The sequence below is a fragment of the Hoplias malabaricus genome, unplaced genomic scaffold (genome assembly GCF_029633855.1).
Source record: "Hoplias malabaricus isolate fHopMal1 unplaced genomic scaffold, fHopMal1.hap1 scaffold_173, whole genome shotgun sequence".
NCBI classification, from domain to species: Eukaryota; Metazoa; Chordata; class Actinopteri; order Characiformes; family Erythrinidae; genus Hoplias; species Hoplias malabaricus.
The window spans coordinates 65,755-84,593 of record NW_027101238.1 but is presented as its reverse complement, the minus strand read 5'-3'; the positions used below and the strand labels follow the sequence as shown (position 1 = coordinate 84,593).

Genomic DNA, 18,839 nt, shown 5'->3' with positions numbered 1-18,839 from the left:
CCAATCACACGTCCTGTCAGGTTTGGGGACAGGAGCTACTCATGAGCGTGGACACTGTCAAAGACATTAACAGAGCTTCACTGAAAGAATCACTAGTTTCTGAACCTGGAGGAACCTGGACACAACAAAAAACTGACAATTTCTCCAATATTAATTATTCAGGGGTGTGTACATTATGAGCTCAATCTGAACATTTGTTCTGAATGTTATTCTGAATATTTTAGTGCTATTTACATTCTATTTTCACATGGAATTTCACTCCAAACTAAACACTCTTCACTCTTCTTTCACAAACAGAAACAGAGGGAGAGTAAACTACAGTCGGCTGGAGCAGGAGAATACACACATAAGAGCAGGGGAGTGAGTGACTGGTCTTAGTCTCACTTTAGCCCAGGGTCTAGTCTCTAGTTCTTCCTTGAACTGATCGTCTTCTGTGGTGTCTTATGTAGTCGTAGTAGTCCCTCTGTTCACAACAGCATTAATATCATTACTTTACTAACTCTGTTAACGTCTTCAGTGGGTTGTAGCACATTTCCATTTTCCTCTCACAGATAAACTATGGTGTTGTGCTCTATCACAGCTTTTTAGAGAACTGCAAATGGAGCACTGACCGTGTTAGGCCTGTGAAGAAATGTGTCAAAAACTGGATTCACAGTTACAGATAATGAATGAATGAATGAATGAATAATCAAGGAAAACCTTGTCTCCCTTTTTCCTTTTCTCAATGCATTTAAGGAATGTAGCACGTCACATGTTTAGCATCATCATAGATTTTCTGAAATGCAGCATGTTAAGTATTATTATTATTATCATTAATTCATTCATTGTCTGTAACCCTTATCCAGTTCAGGGTCGCAGTTGGTCTGGAGCCTACCAGGAATCACTGGGTGCAAGGCAGGAACACACCCTGGAGGGGGCACCAGTCCTTCACAGGGCAACACACACTCAAATCTACAGTCACCAATCCACCTACTAAAGTGTGTGTTTGGACTGTGGACACAGGGAGAACACACCACACTCCTCACAGACGGTCACTAGGAGCAGGACTAGAACCCACAACCTCCAGGTCCCTGGAGCTGTGTGACTGTGACACTAACCTGCTGCGCTACAATGCTGTAAATCATTATTATTATTATTATTATTATTATTATTATTATTATTATCACTGGTAAAATGCCGTTACTCTGATTTCTGCTCTGCAGGAATGGTTCTCTGTCTCTGTGCCTGAGAATAATGTTGTCTTTTGGGAGTGAGGATGTTATCACTAGAGAGATAAATGCCAGTTTACAAACAGAATAAAGTAAAAACACGAATAGTAAAATCAATGAATGCTTTTCGAGGGCAAACTACAGCCAAAATGAGCAGGAGAATACTCTCATTATCCACATGGACATTCATCCAAAATCTCACCTGAGAGTCTCCAGTTTACAGTTTGAACTCTTCAGTGCCTCAGAGATCAGCTTCACTCCTGAATCCTGCAGCTCAGTCTCACTGAACTCCAGCTCTTTCAGGGGTGAGTTTGGTGATTTCAGAACAGAGCAGAGAGTTTCCCAGGAATTCATGGTCGGCTCACAGTGAGACAATCTGCAACACAATGTAAACACAGTGCATAATACAGTAAAAATGTGAAGGTGAGGAACTGTCTGTTAGTTTGGTTTTTAGAGCAAATGTGAACGCTTCCTTTTGACACTGGTGCTCACCAAACAAGCAGCAACTCCTTTTTTATTCTGTGCAGTGGAGGAATTTCAGGTGCTGTTTTGACTCCTTTATCCATTTGACCACGTCTTGTTGTGTTTCCAGTTGGAAAATATACCACCAGGTTCACAGCCCCGAGAAGTGCATTAAGCTCAGTGTGGGGCATTGTTCAGACGACAAAACTAATGCCATACATGTGTCGCTTCATACGTCATACATAATCGCTTTTTTTAAAATATATATTTGATTCAGGACCAAATCAGGACTAAAATATAACAATGTATGAATTTATATATTAGGTCCAACCCAAGGAAACTGAACTACAATCTGAACACTCCTTGAAATTCAGCCTCACAGGAATAAAAATGATCAGACCTGAGGAAAATACTGCTTTTATAAACTTGGGGGATTTGTGTGAGATACAGTGTGAGTGAGAGAAAACAAGAGAAAGACATCAGTCTTATCCATGTTCATCAAACTCCACCTGTTCTGTAATGTCTCATTCATTTTATTTATCACATCCTAATTATACACACAGTGAGGAACGTCTACTCACAGTAAAACAATCTGGAAACTTGTCTCTGTCAACAACAACACTGGAATATATTTAAAAAACAAAAACATGTAGAAACAACACTCACATGGCCTTTCTGCAGTTGCTCACAGCTGGGATCAGTCTGCAATAACCCTGCTCAGTGGTTTTGTACTTCCTCAAGTCCAGTTCATCCAGCACCTCGTCTGAGTTCACGAGCATGTAGGCTAATGCTAAACACTCATCAGCAGACAGTCTCTCATTTGAGTGTTTCTCTGATTTGAGATACTCCTGGATTTTACTGGATAAAGAGGAGTCGTTCATTTCAGTGAGACAGAGGAACAGGTTGATAGATCTGTCAGAAGGAAGATCCTCTGTTTGTATTATGCATTTGATGAACTGAACTGCTTTCTTGATGCTCTCAGAGCTGCTGACTGTGTGTGTCAGTAGGTCCTGCAGGAGTTGTTGATTGGACTCCAGTGAGATGCCCAACAGAAAACGGAGAAACAGATCCAGGTGTCCAGTCTTACTCTCTATAGCTGTACACACAGCTCCCTTCAGCAGCTCGTCCAGTGAAACACTGTCAGACCAATATGTAAAACATGTAGGCTTCAGAAGCTGCAATTCCTCCTTGTTGTTGTTCACACAGCAGTGAAACACATAGAAAGCAGCCAGGAACTCCTGAAAGGTCAGATGCACAAAGCAGTAAACCTTCCTCTGGTAAAGCACAGACTCCTCCCTAAAGATCTCAGTGCAAATCCCAGAGTACACTGAGGCCTCAGTGACATCAATCCCACACTCTCTCAGGTCGTCTTCATAGAACATCACATTGCCCTTCATCAGCTGTTTGAAAGCCAGTTCAGACAGTTTCAGAAACATCTTCCTGTTGGATCTCAGGAGTTCCTGTAGATTTCCTCTCTCATCTTCCTCGTATTTTTCCTTCCTCCTGATTGTCTGAGAGCACAGGAAGCGTGAGTACATTGCAGTCAGAGTTTTAGGGATTTCTGTGGTCCCTTGTTTCATGATTCGCTGAAGCACAGTCGCTGAGATCCAGCAGAAGACTGGAATGTGGCACATGATGTGGAGACTCCTCGTTGTCTTAATGTGGGAGATGACACTGTCGGCTTGGTGTTGGTCACTAATCCTCTTTCTGAAGTACTCCTCCTTCTGTGGATCATTGAATCCCTGAATTTCTGTCACACGGCTGATGTACTGAGAGGGGATCTGATTGGCCGCTGCTGGTCTGGAGGTTATCCAGATGTGAGCAGAGGGAAGCAGGTCTCCTTTGATGAGGTTTGTCATCAACACGTCCACTGAAGACACCTTGGTCACGTCTGACACTTTCTCACACTCTGAGAACTTCAGTGGAATTCTGCTTTCATCGAGGCCGTCAAATATGAACACAGTTTTACACACGTCATATTCCTTTGTGTCCAGACCTCGGAGCTCAGGATGGAGGTCACACAGAAGTCCATGAAGACTGTACTGTTTGTCTTTAATCAGGTTCAGCTCTCGGAATGGAAGCACAAACATGAACTCTATATCCTGATTGGCTTTTCCTTCAGCCCAGTCCAGAATGAACTTCTGCACAGAGACAGTTTTTCCAATGCCAGCAATGCCTTTAGTCAGAACGCTTTTAAGCTTTTCCACTTGTGGATCTTTATCTTCTTCTCCTTCTTCACGTCTCACATCTTCATCCATCACAGCTCTGGTGTTGTCTTCTTCCATTTCTCCCATCGTACACTGTACAGGGTTAAATATGTCTAAACAGTTTATTGGTGTATCTGGCAGGTTTTGTTTCCAGGGTTTGTTCTCAATCTGTAAAACTTCATGTTCTTCATTCACTCCTTCCCTCTCTCCCTCGATGATGTAGAGCTGAGTGTAAACCCTGTTCAGGAGGATTTTATTCTCTTGTGTTTTGAATCCCTCAAATAAGCTCTCGTACTTGTTCTTCAGGCTGATTTTGTTTCTCTCTGAGACACTGAGCAGGACGTCATCCACTGGTTTGTATTCATCCAGCTCCATGGACTCCTCTGTGTGTGGAAACTGAACAGAGCCTGTTTTAAACCTCTTTCTGCAGCAGGGACAGGTCAAGTCTCCTGAGTGGACAGACTGGTGCCTAAGGCTCCTGATGCACTGTCTACAAAAAGAGTGTCCACAGGTGATAGAGACTGGATCTGTCTGAATCTGCTCACACACTCCACACCTGGAACCATCCTGGAGCAGCACATCTGTCCCAGAGCTAGAGGAGAAATACAAGAGTTGATGAATCAGAATGTGTAAGTGTGAGAGAGTCTGAAACTTGAACAAGACTCAAACATAAGTTTGTACAAGTAAGTAATTCACTGACAACTCCAGAGACAACACAGTTTAAGGTCACTCCCCATTTGTTCATCTCTTTTAATTAGAAATCATTTTAGCACTGAAGGTAATGTGTTACTGACACAGAAACACGGCTTAAACCTGAGAAAATAAACATGATTTGTATTTACAGAAAATAAATCAATGTCACATATTTAGAAAAGTGGATCACCTGCCTGACACAAGGCGCTAAGAAATGGAACCAATGTTGTTTCTCATCTTTACTTCAGTAATGTACTGTTCACAGGATGTTACAAAAAATCACAAATGAACACTTCACTGTTTGCATATTCCCTTTAGAACTGATCTTAATATTTTAATATTTAAAACTCATTCTGAAATACATCAAAGGAGAGGAATTAGAAACTAAAAGTGAATGAGTACATTTACATATTCTCACAATCATACTTCAGTAGAAAGAGAACAAAGCCTGAAATACATTACTGGAGGATTTAGAACTACTTCTGAAAAGCAGAGGTTTCTGGTAGTGGACTCTGTAATAAACTAAACTTAGCACAAAGAGTAAGGAAATGTGTGTTTGTAGATTATTTCTTTGTTGTAACAAAGCTTCTTGGCAATAATTCTTATACCACTAGAAAGTCTGTTAATTTCCCTTTTAAATGGTGTCATATTTGTAAGGAACATGCATTTGTGGGGTGAGCAGTAGAGCTGAGAATGTGGGTTGAGCCCATGAAAAATTTGCCAAATCCTTTCTCTCAACTAACACACCACACAAACACTGCACACTCAACGAACACACACACAAAAGAAAACTCAAATAAAAATGAAAAGGCTGCTTGTTGAGGCGAGTCATGCTAAAACTCACTAGAATGTGGTTCATGTCTCACCTCTGATCAGAACTGATTCTTTCATTGCTGAAATCTGGAGGACGAAACATTGAGTTGTTGCTCTTCAGAGACACACAGCTTGGCTCTGGAGATTCTGCTCTGAATGTCTGCTCTCTGGAAATGTGAAGTGGAGACATAAGGAAGAGTTAAAGCTACACTCTGATTAAAAGGAGAAATATATCTTTGTTACTAAAGAATTATCAGTAAAAACTTGAAAATTAAATCTGCTGCCAATTATTTTTATCACTGATTTTTATAAACTTTGTCAATTAATTTTTATAGCTTTATGTAATGAATAATATAATTATCACTAGAACCCCCTCCATTCACCACATCACTCCTGTCTTGTAACAGCTCCACTGGGTCCTTGTCAAGTGCTGCATCGATTACAAAATCCTTCTGCTCACATTCAAGGCCATCCACAATTTTTCTCCTCCATATCTTTCCAATCTTCTCCATGTTGCTACTCCCCCTCGCACCCTCAGATCATCTCTCTCCATTCATCTGTCTGTCCCTTCCACCTGTCTCACTACCATGGGGAGTAGAGCCTTCAGCCGATCTGCTCCCCAGATTTGGAATTCTTTACCACCGGACATAAGGAATATAAACTCACTTTTACAATTCAAGTCCACACTCAAAACCCACCTGTTTAAGACTGACTCAGTTGTGTTGTCTTATTGTAACTGGTTTTAACGTTGCTTACTCTTTTGTTTTTTTATTATTTATTCTATTGTCTACTTTTTTCTGTAAGGTGTCTTTGAGTGACAGATGAAATACAATGTATTTTTATTAAAACACACACACACACACAAGAAAACTCAAGAAAATCCTAAAGGCTCTTTGTCACTAGGGATGGGACGTTCCACACACTGTTGAAGCATTTCTCGTGAAACAATGTTTTTTTTGTATTAGGTTGAATGTGTGTTTTCGAAAGCTGGTGATATCATCAGTAAAAGAAGGAGCAGATTAAGCCACAGTGCAGCAGAACAAGTAATCTTACTGAATAAAAATACTTACGTCTATTATCTGCTTAAGACAATGTGTGCTACTTATTTAAACTTAACATTCTGATTTATCCCTCGAATATTCCATAATTAAATGCTGCATCGTACGACTGGGACCTCTGGGAATCAACATCACTGACAAGTGAGTAGCAGGAGTCAATAAAACTGGAAAAAGTAATGATGTATAAAATCAGTAATAGAAAGTAACACACTTTGAGTCTGAAGCTCTTTTTCCGCTGCTGAAGTCATGAGGCTCCATCATGAAGTTTCTATACTTTATAGATAAAGCTGGACACTGGACATTCTTCTCTGCTTCCTGTGAAAAGATATTCTCATTAAAGGCTGGACGATACGAACCAAAATTTATATCACAATATATTTCTTAATTTAGGTCAATACAATAATTCTCATATCGATATGAACAATAAAAACAAGCCAAAGAATAACTGCCAAGAACTGAAAGAAACATGACATTACCATCAAACAACACCCTCTTGGCTTTGGCAATATTAATATTTATAAACTAACTTTAAAATTGAGGGCAGTGCCCTGTAATGACCGTCAGTCAGTAACACGTGCTGTAATTAATGTATACAGAAATATTGAAAATGTGTTTTAAAATCATATCTTTGTTACTGAAACATTTAATATTGTGATATATATAGATATAAAATTATTGTCCAGCCCTAAGACAGTTCAATAAAACCAAGCAAATCCAGCAGAAACCAATCCATTCCACAGCAAAATGATTAACAGGGACAGGGTCAGAATTACAAACAAAGTCTAAAATATGAGAGACAGGCACAGAGAGAGAGAGAGAGAGAGAGAGAGAGAGAGAGAGAGAGAGAGAGAGAGAGAAAGAGAGAGAGAGAGAGAGAGAGAGAGAGAGAAAGAGAGAGAGAGAGAGACAGACAGAGAGCGAGAGAGAGAGAGCAAGAGAGAGAGACAGACAGAGAGCGAGATAAAGAGACAGACAAACAGACAGAGAGACAGAGCACGAGATGAAGACAGACATAAAGAGAGAGACTGACAGTGAGAGGGAGCATGAGAGAGTGAGAGTGATAAACCCATATAAATAATAAACAATAATTAGGGGGGCTACAATGGTGAGAACACCAAGGGTTTAATAAGGACACAGTTTCACTGATGTAAAGCAATGAATAGCGTCCCCTGTAGATCAGTCTGTGAGCAGTAAAGTGACTGAATAATTCTAAACTCAGCACAAATGTTTATAGTAAGGGCTCTGAGAACCTTAAACACTGTGTAAATCAATTGTGTAAATCACAAGAATAATATACATCACATCCTATGTGCTCATGTTAGAAGTACGAGCTCAGCAGCTAATGCACAAAATACTGAAATATTACAGTTTCTTATTAACAGAGAGTAACAAACTGTTGCTTTAACAACGCACATCATACCAAGCTGCTGTTGCATCAGTCTGACATTTTTTCATGAGCAGAATCTCAACCTCCTGTAAACTCTGTAGTGCACAACACACATCATAAAATAATATTTTCTGCACTAAAATAGTGCACTGAATGTAGGTTAATATTAGGTTCAGATCTCTCTGTCTAATATTTTGTACGCTGTCTGGGTGCTAGATGCTAATTGTGTAATCTGTGAAGTGCACTATGTGGAAAGTAGCTTGCTGTTTAGGACAGAGACAATTACGCATTATAGATACTTAGTAAACTCAGCTTTGACACGTAAAACGATACTTCACACTATACATTCAAAAACTAGCTATTATTACAATTAAGTGTGCAATTTTGACGCACCCAAAGTGTTTATTCAATGAGACCGTTACATACAATTTTCGCAGGGCTGTGAAATCCACTGTCTGCTCTGTTACGTTGGTTGTACGCTGCTGATGGAGGTGTGTTGTGGATTGTTTGAATGCACTGAAAATAGTGCACTGTGTGTTCAGACTAATGCAAAAATATCAGAACAAAACAACAAATGACTTAATGACTATGGCACTGACACAGCCTGTGACATTAACACATACACAGTGAGTTTGTGACACACAGACAGAGCTCCTGTTTCATCTACTATCTCATACATCGCTCATATGAAGTAATTACTGTAATGTACTGTTTAAACTGTGTTTTAAAGTGTGTTTAGACCTGAAAGTCTGGACCATGCTTGGACCAAGTTCATGTTTTTGTTAACGTTGTGTACATTTGATTAGTAAGGTTTGGTGTCGTATCACAGTTTATCGAGCTCATTAAAGACCTTTGTTTTTAAAACTGTTTATTTATCTGCGTTTTATTTGTATGTTCGGTTCCATCTTTAAAGGCTGAACTCACTGGTGCATATGTGATGTTATGTATGTGTTACTGAATGACATTAACTGATGACACACTTTGTACTTGGCTTCGTATGGTTATGGAAATGAATTTCAGATAAAAAATAAACAGATCTAAACAGTGTTTTATCTGTTCTATGTGTGTTTATTTGAATCTAAAATATGCAACACAGTATATAAGCTAAAGGATAAGAGAAATGAAATACCCAAACTCCCAGAGAAATCTTTAAAAATGTTGAAGTCTACATTGAGAACAATAAACTCTATCTAGAGAAGGTTCACAGACTAAACCCCTGTAAGAGTCTGAAGATATTTACGGTGATTTCCCCCCTTTTTTGGATTCATGTACGGTTTTAGAACAATAACACTAAGCTCAAATTGTACCCGAGGAAAACATAGTTTTAACGCAGTATTTTCGCTCTTTTTCCCCCTTGTCTTTTGATAGAAAGTGCCCAGATTCTGTTTCGTTGTTGTTCACTGCTGGGTTTTCAGTTGATCTGCTTTAAACCAATAGCAGCGACAATCCCGCCTTCTTTTTGAGAACTAAGAAACTAAGATGATGATTGGCTGACGTGACAGCTCCTGTTGGCGATTGGCTTAAAAAAACTAACAAAAATAAATCTAGCATCTGATTGGCTGCAGCAGTAGGAAGAAGACGGGTGTAGTGTTGAAACCGAAAGCAGTTCAATAGAACCGTAAACTGTGATAAATAATGACTCTAAAGTAAATAATACTCTTGTAGAGTTAATACACACTCAGATGTGGTCTATATTTGACTTCAGCAACACAATAAACACAGAACCAAACTTCGCACAAACAGCTGTAGTTCACTGAACGCCATCGTGTCTGGATCAAAAACACGACTAAAGCTGAGAGTAAACCACAGAGAACAGCTACAAACACAGGGCTCTCTCTTTAACCCGCGGGATAGTGTTCACATTAATGTTATAATGTTTTAATGTTACTGAGGCTCACCGTCTCAAACCCCAGCGGCTTTGTCTAGTTTCTCTTCTGACTGCTTTCGTCCGCTTCTTCATGTAGTTTTCTGGGAAAAGTGGGAAAGCGGAATGTGAGAGGGAGGGAGGAGGAACGAAACCTGACCTCCCTGCGTCACGCGGCAGTGTGTGAACAACAACTCTTGACAAAACTAAATCATTAAAGCGTTTTAAAAACAAGACACACAACTCACCCTTGATCCTGGAACAGTCACTAACAGCATCTCATCATTGTTGGACATTTAGTGACTTTCACCTCTTTAAAATGAACTGTGTTATAAACAGATGAAGTGTGTTCACAGAGCTGGGTTATTGTCCCCTGAGCAGAACAAAGCACTGCCACAGAAAGAGGTTGAATAAGTAAAGTATAATTGTAAAGGGCAATGATTTAACTGCTCAGATATCTTAGTCTTTGCATTAAACCCTCAAGCACTGGTTAAAAAAATGATTTAGAGCAGCGTGAACTCCTTATCTGCAGTAATGTGTTTCATGGTTTTGCTGAGGTTTATTGTGTATTCCAAACCTCATCATTTGTGCTCTTCTTCACTTTGGATGGTGGAAAACACTAGATTCATCATCTTTTTTTTTTACTTTCTTTAATTGTAACTATTCACATTAATTAATGCTTTTATTTAATCGTTGTTATGATTTCATGTCTCTTTCTATTTGTTTTATTCATATTTTTGTGTTTATTTCCTCTCTCCCACATCTCTGAGTGTATTTTGTCGTGTGTAAAGCACATTGAATCACCACGGTGTATGAAAGGTGCTACATAGGTTTACTCTGAATGATCACTGGATTAGGAACACCTCCCCTGTCTCTACACACATTGTCCATTTTATCAGCTCCACTCTCCACACAGGAGCACTCTGTAGTTCTACCATTAGAAACTCTAATCTGTTTCTCTGCGTACTTTGTTAGGCCTTTTTCACCCTGTTCTTCAAAGGTCAGGACCCCCACAGAGCAGGTCTGATTTGGGTGGTGTGTCGTTCTCAGTGCTGCAGTGACACTAACACACTGGTGGTGGTGTGTGAGTGTGTGTTGTGATGATGTGAATGGATCAGACACAGGATCCCTGTTTAAGCTGATGCTGGTAGACACCATTAGCAGCACTTCTTAAGGTGGAAAAGAGAGTTCAAAAAAGCAGCTAAATTCACTCAGGGTCTGAAACCAAGATGTACACAGAGTTTCTGTCAGTGCAACCAACAGCAGAACAGGGCATGATGGTCCACACACATACATTTACAAGTGATTAGAAATGATAAATAATTGTATGATTAACTGGTGCCTGACCGCTCCATTACAGCTACGCCACTCCTGAACAGAAAAGGAAGCAGTGCATGTTTGGGGAGGGGGCAGGTCCTGCAGGTGGTCTTTATATATTTATATATATATATATCTTGTGAATACAGACTAATTTCTTGTTTGAAACATTAAACACACAGCACAGATTATCACTAAAATATGGGTTTAAAATGAATAAGATTTTAAAATGACCTTGGTCCAAATTCAAACATATTTCGAACATCAACGGACGTCGTCTGAACGCCTTTTCACCTGACCTGTGTTTACTGGGAAGTGCAGTAAGAGTACTGTACCGGGACAGGGGGGTCAGACTCTCCCTCTCTGCTGCGCTTGTTGGATGTGCAGCTGATGACACCCGCACAGCACACTGGGAGCTCTAGTTCTCCTCTCAGCTTCTTGTATCTGGGGAATCCGTTAATTTTCAGGTCAAACCCTGTGTGATGCATCACTTTGTTTAGTAATGTTGTGCTTTAAGCAAATTCAGCTCATACTCAAACACAACAGAATATTCTTCTTCAGTAACAGGGTGTGACCGCCACATCTGAGGATTAACATTTACGCATTTGTAAAGTATTTTGAGACTAATCTCTCTCCATAAAACTACCAGCAAAACCATTAAAGGAGGGAGAGGAGGTAAAGCGCTGCGGGCTCACACTGCCCCCCTGTGGCCCTCGTTGGAAATACCGCTCTTATTTTAAAACACTCATTCTTACACAGATGCAGTTTTCGGTATTTTCTGAAAATAGACAATATGTACCTCAAAGTGATTAAACGTTTAAAACAGTCTGTCAACAAACATAAAGGTTTTATTTGGTTGTTCTGCGATAAAACAAGTCAATTTAAGTTTATTCTAAAATATGTTCCCAGGCGCTCCTTCTCTCTCCCAGACCCAGAGAGAGTGAGTGATCTCGGCACATCGACTCTCTTTGTCTTTATCTCAGTCGCTGCTATTGGTTCATAGAGGTGTCAATCACTTCTGACACGCCCCCTCAGAGCTGTGAGCGAATCCCTGTAGAGAGCGGCGTCCAGCAGCGCACCCCTCCCCCGGGGAATAGGACCCCGCTCACAGCCGGCAGCCGCTCATTGGTCCACAGCTGCACTGAATCTAAGAAGGAACGCCCTCAACTCTGAATTCACGAAGACTTTACGTCCAAACTTACCATTGCCTGGGCGCTAGGAGCTCCAGAACAGTGCGTTACCGTTACTCAGGAAATAAAGGCACGTTTACTGTGGCGTGGTGAGTAAGGGATTGTCTTTTGGAGCTTTTCACCGGTGCGGCGCCTCTCTCCTGAGACTGTGTTTTTTTAAAGACAGAATCTGAAGAGATTTTACAGTCTGTTATGGTTTAAATGTCCGAGTTTAAATGTCGTCCTGCTCCAGGTGTAAACAGTCAGTACCGAGCAGGGGGCTGAAAGTCAGTGTGTGTGTAGTGGTGTTACTACTGAGACATATGAGGTGGTGTTGAGGGCTTTTTGATCAAATCATTTGACGCTATGAACTAATTAATGTTGATTAACAATAGAGGGCGTTTCTGTACAAAGGGTTTAATGGAAACTTTTACATCTGAACATAAAACTGTGCACTAATGTGACAAATGTTGTCTTTGAAAAAAAAACCTAAATAAAATAAAGAGCAATTATTAACGATTCCTAATGAAAACAAGTGCACAAGTGTAGTACAATAGGAAACAGTGCTTAAACAGTGAGTGTGTGGCTGTGTTTGCGCTGCTGCTGCTGCCCTCGTGTGGTGCACATGTGTAAATGCGACCGGCACAAATCTGTGTGGAGACACTGACCGGTCGATCACGATAAAAACCGGTGTGGATCCTAATCGTCCCCGTCCTAATCCCCCTTCCCCTTGTTTTCCTGTGGTTGATGTCGTCATGTGATTGGATCAAATGTACGTCAATCAACAACTCGACAAGGACCCTCTAAACGATCAGACGGTTAATGCATGTCCGAGTTTTTACCCACATTAATATTCTTGTGTCTTATATGATTAATGAGAATCACTGAAAACACCGTCCCAGAGGGAACCACAGAGGGACCCCACAACTTCAACTTAAAAGTCTGTAGAATGATGAATAAAATAGTTGTGTAAATGTATCATTTATAACAAAATAAACTTTAACACTTTTCATTGATCATCGTGTGAAACACAACACAATTTAGAGTGTATTCTACGATTAAATGGTTATTTATATCATTATTGATCTTTTATTAGTTATTTTCAATGTTGTGTGTAGCTTTTACAGCAATTAATGGTTGTTTTTATTGTTCATCTTATTTTCTCATCATCATTAATCATGACGACAGTGACACTTCAATCACTGAATCAGAATCAAAAGATGGGAAAGGACTGATAATTAACCCCTGAAGCACTTTTTTACCAAGATCTTTGTGTTGAAAAACTGAACAGAATGAAATGCACTTTTATTAAATACATGTGCCTCGTGTTTCTTCAGTTTCAAATGGTATAATCTGTTCAGTGACGTACAAAAGTGGACACATCTCTAATGAAGCTTTCTGTTCACTACGACACAGTGACGTTTCAAAATGATTGACAGTGAAGGAGGGTTAATGTGTGATGAGCTCATGAAAATACATCTACATTATCACTGTACGTCTATCGTCTATTGATGTGTTTTATGTTTTTAAATGTTCCTGTGTGTAAACAATTCACTGGAGTTCAACTGAACACCTTTATTCTTTTTGTGTTAAATAAACTGCCACAGTATTTTACATTGGTAAGAGATGGGTCAGTGTAGGAGCTGTGTACGTCGTCTTCACCACATTAATGTTTTCTCTCTGTGTTTGTTTCCATGCGCAGTGGGGACATTAATGTTTGTCTGTGTTCATTAAATGTGAGAAAAAATGCTGAACTGTGACAAAGGAGACAAAGAGATGTTTTCACTTTTATCAATTTATTATTATTAGAATTTCAAAATTATGGAGAATATTCTGTGAAAGGTCCATCGCAGCGTCCACAGCCCAACCCCCGAAAAACAAGACATTGGCAACAGTGGCAAAGAAGAACTCCCTGTCTGGAAGAACACACACACACACTCCTTAAATGACCGTGGTCTGGAAGAAGAGCCAGAATTAAAGGATGACGTCACAGATTCAGTTCAGTGGAAAAGTTTGGACGCCCCCCAGTCACCTACAAGTTTATTGTTTCTCTAAATTCATTTATTTATCTTGTGTTCATCTCCTTCACCTCAGAGACTCAACCATGTACTCAGGTGTACCCAAACTTGTGATGAACTGCACTGAAGCTGCTGATAGAAAGGAGGCGTGTCACGGCTGTTGAGTCAGAACCTCGTATCTCTAAAGAGTGCCTTTACAGGAGCAGTGAAGTGAAGCCCTGGTCTTCAGCTTCAGAACAGAACTCACAGCCCTGAAAATCCCAGCTCTGGAGCTTTTTAACATCTGAAGGAGTTCAGAGATCTTTGGCACGTTCTCAACAAGCTCCACTATAAAGTTCATTACTGGAACCGCCTTGAAACAGATTTTACACAGATTCCTGAAGATAGTTGAAGATTTACTGAAGCTCCATCTGACACAACCCCACTGAATATTCACAACCCTCCCAACCCCCTGAGGAGACACCATCACACACACTACACCCTGAATAGAGGGCTTAAGTGTGTGTGTGTGTGTGTGTGTGTGGAGATGCAGTACAAAAACAGACTTCTGTTTTTTAAGAGATTTATTAAATGTTCATAATATTAAACTTTAATAAAAGTATATTTCAGAATTCTTCTTTTCCACCAACAAACATCACTCTTTCATTTCCCCCCACAACAAACCCCCAGAATCCAATCTCACAGAAAGGAGAAGAGTTTCTTAGAGAAGCCCCATCTTTTCCTTCTGTTCCTATGTTTGTGTTTCCTTTCAGCTTTAAGACACATCTCTTAACCCCCGTCCACTCAGCATCAACACACTGTCTGTGCTCAGTTTACACCATTAACCAGATTAACAAGAACAAAGACAGTTCAGTGTTAGCCCACAATTACATTGTGTTTGGCGTCGTTTGAAAACTAAATATTTAATATTTACAAATATCTGAAGAGTTCTGGAGGTGGAAGTGCACTATGACGAGGGTCTGTGTTTACACTGACGACACAGATGAACACAACCCACCCATTACACCCTGATCCCCTCTGTCCTCTTTCCTCCTACAGGAAACACCTTCACTCACTCACACCCTCACTCCTTCATTACAGAGTAACAATAGAAACCTCTCCCATGTTCTGGGCTAAGGCTGGTTCTCTCTGTTTGAAGCTATATTTCCTGCTGTAGAGAAGAGGCGCTCAGATGGTGTTGAGGAACCTGGGATACAGAAGTAGGACCGAGCTGGACACGTCAGAGACAGAGTATCCACTGTTTTGTAACTGACTCCCCATAGATTTGATGTGAGAGACGATGGAGACCTGCGCACAGTGTAAATAAACACAGCGCTTTATAACGAGAGAAATCAAATAAACAGCTGAAAAATCCTGTTTACATCAGGAATATAAAAGAGAGAGAAGTGCAGGGGTGTAGTGTTCACTCAGATCCAGGTTTTATCACTGTTTTGTCCCTGAAGAGTCTCTCTGCTCGCTTTTACAAACTGAGCTTCATTTCTGTTTCATCGTCTTTTGTGATTCTCCTCACATTTTAAAGCAGCAGCTCGTTTGACAGAAAAGACCAATCAAAACAATAGATCACACACAGCACTATTTTATCTGACACAAACTCACTGAGGAGTCATAATCAAGCCTAAACCCAGCACAGAGGGGTTCAGTGAATGTGGTGGTGAGTGTGTGTAAGTGTGTGAGTGTGTGTGTGTCAGTGGAGACGCTGTAGAAGGACAGAGTGCCGGCCGGACAGTCCACATACACTCCTACTCTGTTAGAGCTGGAGGGAGGAGGAGGGAGAGCAGTTCTGTTATAATTGTGACGGACAGAGTAACCGTTATTAGAGCAGAACAGACTCCAGGACTTTTCATTTTCTCCAAACAAACAGTCATAACTGCCTCCTTTTCTCCTGATTGATTTATACGCCACTGAAATTTCAATCATCCCCCCACTCCACTCAGTTTCCCAGTAACAGCGTCCAGTCAGACTCTCTCTGCACAGAACCTGCTGATAGTAACTGAATCTCTCTGGATGATCAGGATACGACTGTCTCTCCCACTTCACCTTCCTGTTCCCCTCAGACAGAGAGAGGTGTGTGTTCACTGTGTTTGGGTCCAGTGTGAGCTCACAGTCATCTGCACACAACAAGATACACACCACACAATCAGACACACAATGGTTCCACATTAAAATAAGAATACAGTAATAAAGGTTTATAAATGGTTTAAAAGCCTGTTATTACATGGTTATTAATTACACTGTGAACACTTAAAAGTGATTTAAAAATCCTTTGTAACACAGAGAAAGGAAGTGTGACAGTGAACTCTTTTGTGTCTAATACTGAAAGTGTGAGAGAACTTAGTGAAAATGTGGAGGTAAAGAATAAGCTCAGACCTGAGAATGTGAGTTTAGTCATTTCACATGTTAAGGTTCACCACATTATCATTAAAGTAGAAAAAGACACTCTGGTGGTGGGTAATTCATTAAAGGGTTAAACTCATTAACAAATATGTGCTGGAGCTGACGGGGTTAATGTCGACTGATGGAGGAGGCACAGTGAGGTCAGTATTCGGCAAGATCTGAGGTTTAACTGTAGATGGATGTGGGTTCACTATTTGGCAAACAACAGGTCACTGGTGCGCTTTATATCTGTGTTATAACTGATTATTAATGTGTTAACAACATAACTATTAATAAACACTTTAAACCATTTATAAACCTTTATAAGTGAAGTCTTATTCTGAAGTGGTACCTACACAACACACAAACAACACAAAATGAGACACAACGAATGTAAAGAGAAAGAGCAGGAGAGAAAAGGAAAAGTGAAAGTGAAACAGAAAAAGCAAAAGAGCATGAAGGAGAGAGAGAGAGAGAGAGAACCTACATTTTCTTAGTCCTGGTTTTATCCTGATCTCTCCTCCATGCTCCAACCTACAACACACACACACACAAAGTTGTAAGTTGATGGTTGTGTTTGAGTGGTGTGTGTTCTCACTGTTCTCTCTGAGCCCCACATTCAGCTTCATTACAGTGTCATTCATTGATGTCATTTTTGGAAACAGAAGAACGATCATCATCTGTGGTGTTTCATCCCCTCTGTCTTTTTATCACAGAGAAATATTCTGTTTCTCTTTCTCTGTGTTTCATTTCCTCCATTTCCCTCTGTTCCTCTCAGCCTTCAACACAGAATAATGCAGCAGAGTCGCTCTTCTACAACTGCTCCATTAAACCGTTTCTAGATCCTACACTCAGCTGCTCATTTATTAGGTTCTTCTGCCTTGTACCTGCTCTCACTGACCATTTCATCACAGACCCCTACACTGCCCGACCAACACAACTCACACACACTAATATTTCACTGGACCACCTTTAGCTTTGATTACGCTCCACATTCACCACGGCTCTGTTTCTACAACCTTCTACAACACCACAACATTTATTTCCTCCAGAGCTGCCTTTTTGGTGGAGATCTTGTATTGACGACGGGAGAGTCGGACCACTCCATAAAGTCTTCTCCAGCACATCCCAAAGACTCTCAGTGGGTTCAGATAACACTGCTGAGTCTAGACCTGACCCACTGAAGACCACCAGATCATAACACTGCCTCCAGAGGCTTATACAGGGGGCATTGTGCATGACGGGGGCATCACTTCATCCACTTCCCTTCTGACCCTAGCACACCCATTACACTCCCAAGACTCTCTGTAGACATTAAAATATTAATAACCAAAGAGTCAATGTCTGTATATCACTATAATAAATAAAGCTCTGCTCTGGTTTGTAGCCTGTTTAACTGATAACACCACTCTGGGTATTAAACTCTGCTCTTCAATCTGTTGACCATTGATCCAGACCCATAGACGCCCCGAAATGATAGGAATACAGAGATAATGATGGACTAGTCGAGTGTAGGATCTTTCCGTCTGCAGTGTTTCAGCATTGGAGTCGTAGAACTGTACTAGAGTAGTCCTGTACTTCCCTAAACACTGAATGTACATTTCTGAAGACTGTTCTAGGAACAGTCTACAATCCACATAAAGAGACTGTTATATGGGGCTTAGTTTTACTTCAGTGTCTCACGAGCCTTCGGCCCGACAACAGTTACACTGAACAGTGGAGACAGAGCAGTGAAGGGTGATACTCTAACCATTAAATACTACTAGAGCAGAGCAGAGGCTAAATGAAGAAGGAACAATGAGCTGTAGAGCTTTATAGAAATACAGTAACAGCAGATGACATCAGTAACTGAACACACACAAATACAGAAAGCTGTCCGTACCTGAGTGTGTCCAGTCTGCAGTGTGGATCCTCCAGTTTAACAGAGAGCAGCTTCACTCCTGTGTCTCCTGGGTGATTGTAGCTCAGATCCAGTTCTTTCAGGTGTGAGGGGTTTGAGCTCAAAGCTGAAGCCAGAAAAGCACAGCCTTCCTTTGTAACTAAACAACCAGACAATCTACAGAGACAGAGAGAGAGAGAGAGAGAGAGAGAGATAGAGAGAGAGAGAGGTAAAGTGAGAGATGTGGTATTTACTCAGAACAAATCAAGCTGCTGTTTAGAATCAAACCAACAAGCACCAAATTCTGTTTAATTTACAAAACACTCCAGTATCAAACAGGTTAAAATCTAAAGCTAAAAGTTATAAAAAAAAGTTTAAAAACCTTAACATA

General features: G+C 40.5%; 2 protein-coding genes across 2 annotated transcripts in view; both read right to left on the bottom strand.

Annotated features, from left to right (window-relative positions):
• Positions 1 to 2,332: 2,332 nt before the first annotated feature.
• LOC136685443 (NLR family CARD domain-containing protein 3-like) lies at positions 2,333 to 11,497 on the bottom strand. The gene is made up of 4 exons (XM_066659375.1): positions 11,340 to 11,497; positions 5,437 to 5,550; positions 3,970 to 4,367; positions 2,333 to 3,876 (listed from the first exon to the last, which is right to left on the bottom strand). Exons 1-4 carry the CDS (start codon positions 11,495 to 11,497, stop codon positions 2,333 to 2,335), a joined length of 2,214 nt encoding a protein of 737 aa, XP_066515472.1.
• A 4,271-nt stretch (positions 11,498 to 15,768) lies between these two features.
• LOC136685442 (NACHT, LRR and PYD domains-containing protein 3-like) overlaps positions 15,769 to 18,839 on the bottom strand; it is a 41,260-nt gene continuing 38,189 nt past the window's right edge. Inside the window, exons 7-9 of the mRNA XM_066659374.1 lie at positions 18,452 to 18,625; positions 17,057 to 17,103; positions 15,769 to 16,304 (exon numbers count right to left, since the gene is read on the bottom strand). Of these exons, the coding sequence (XP_066515471.1) occupies positions 15,769 to 16,304; positions 17,057 to 17,103; positions 18,452 to 18,625 (757 nt within the window). The remainder of the gene's footprint in view (positions 16,305 to 17,056; positions 17,104 to 18,451; positions 18,626 to 18,839) is intronic.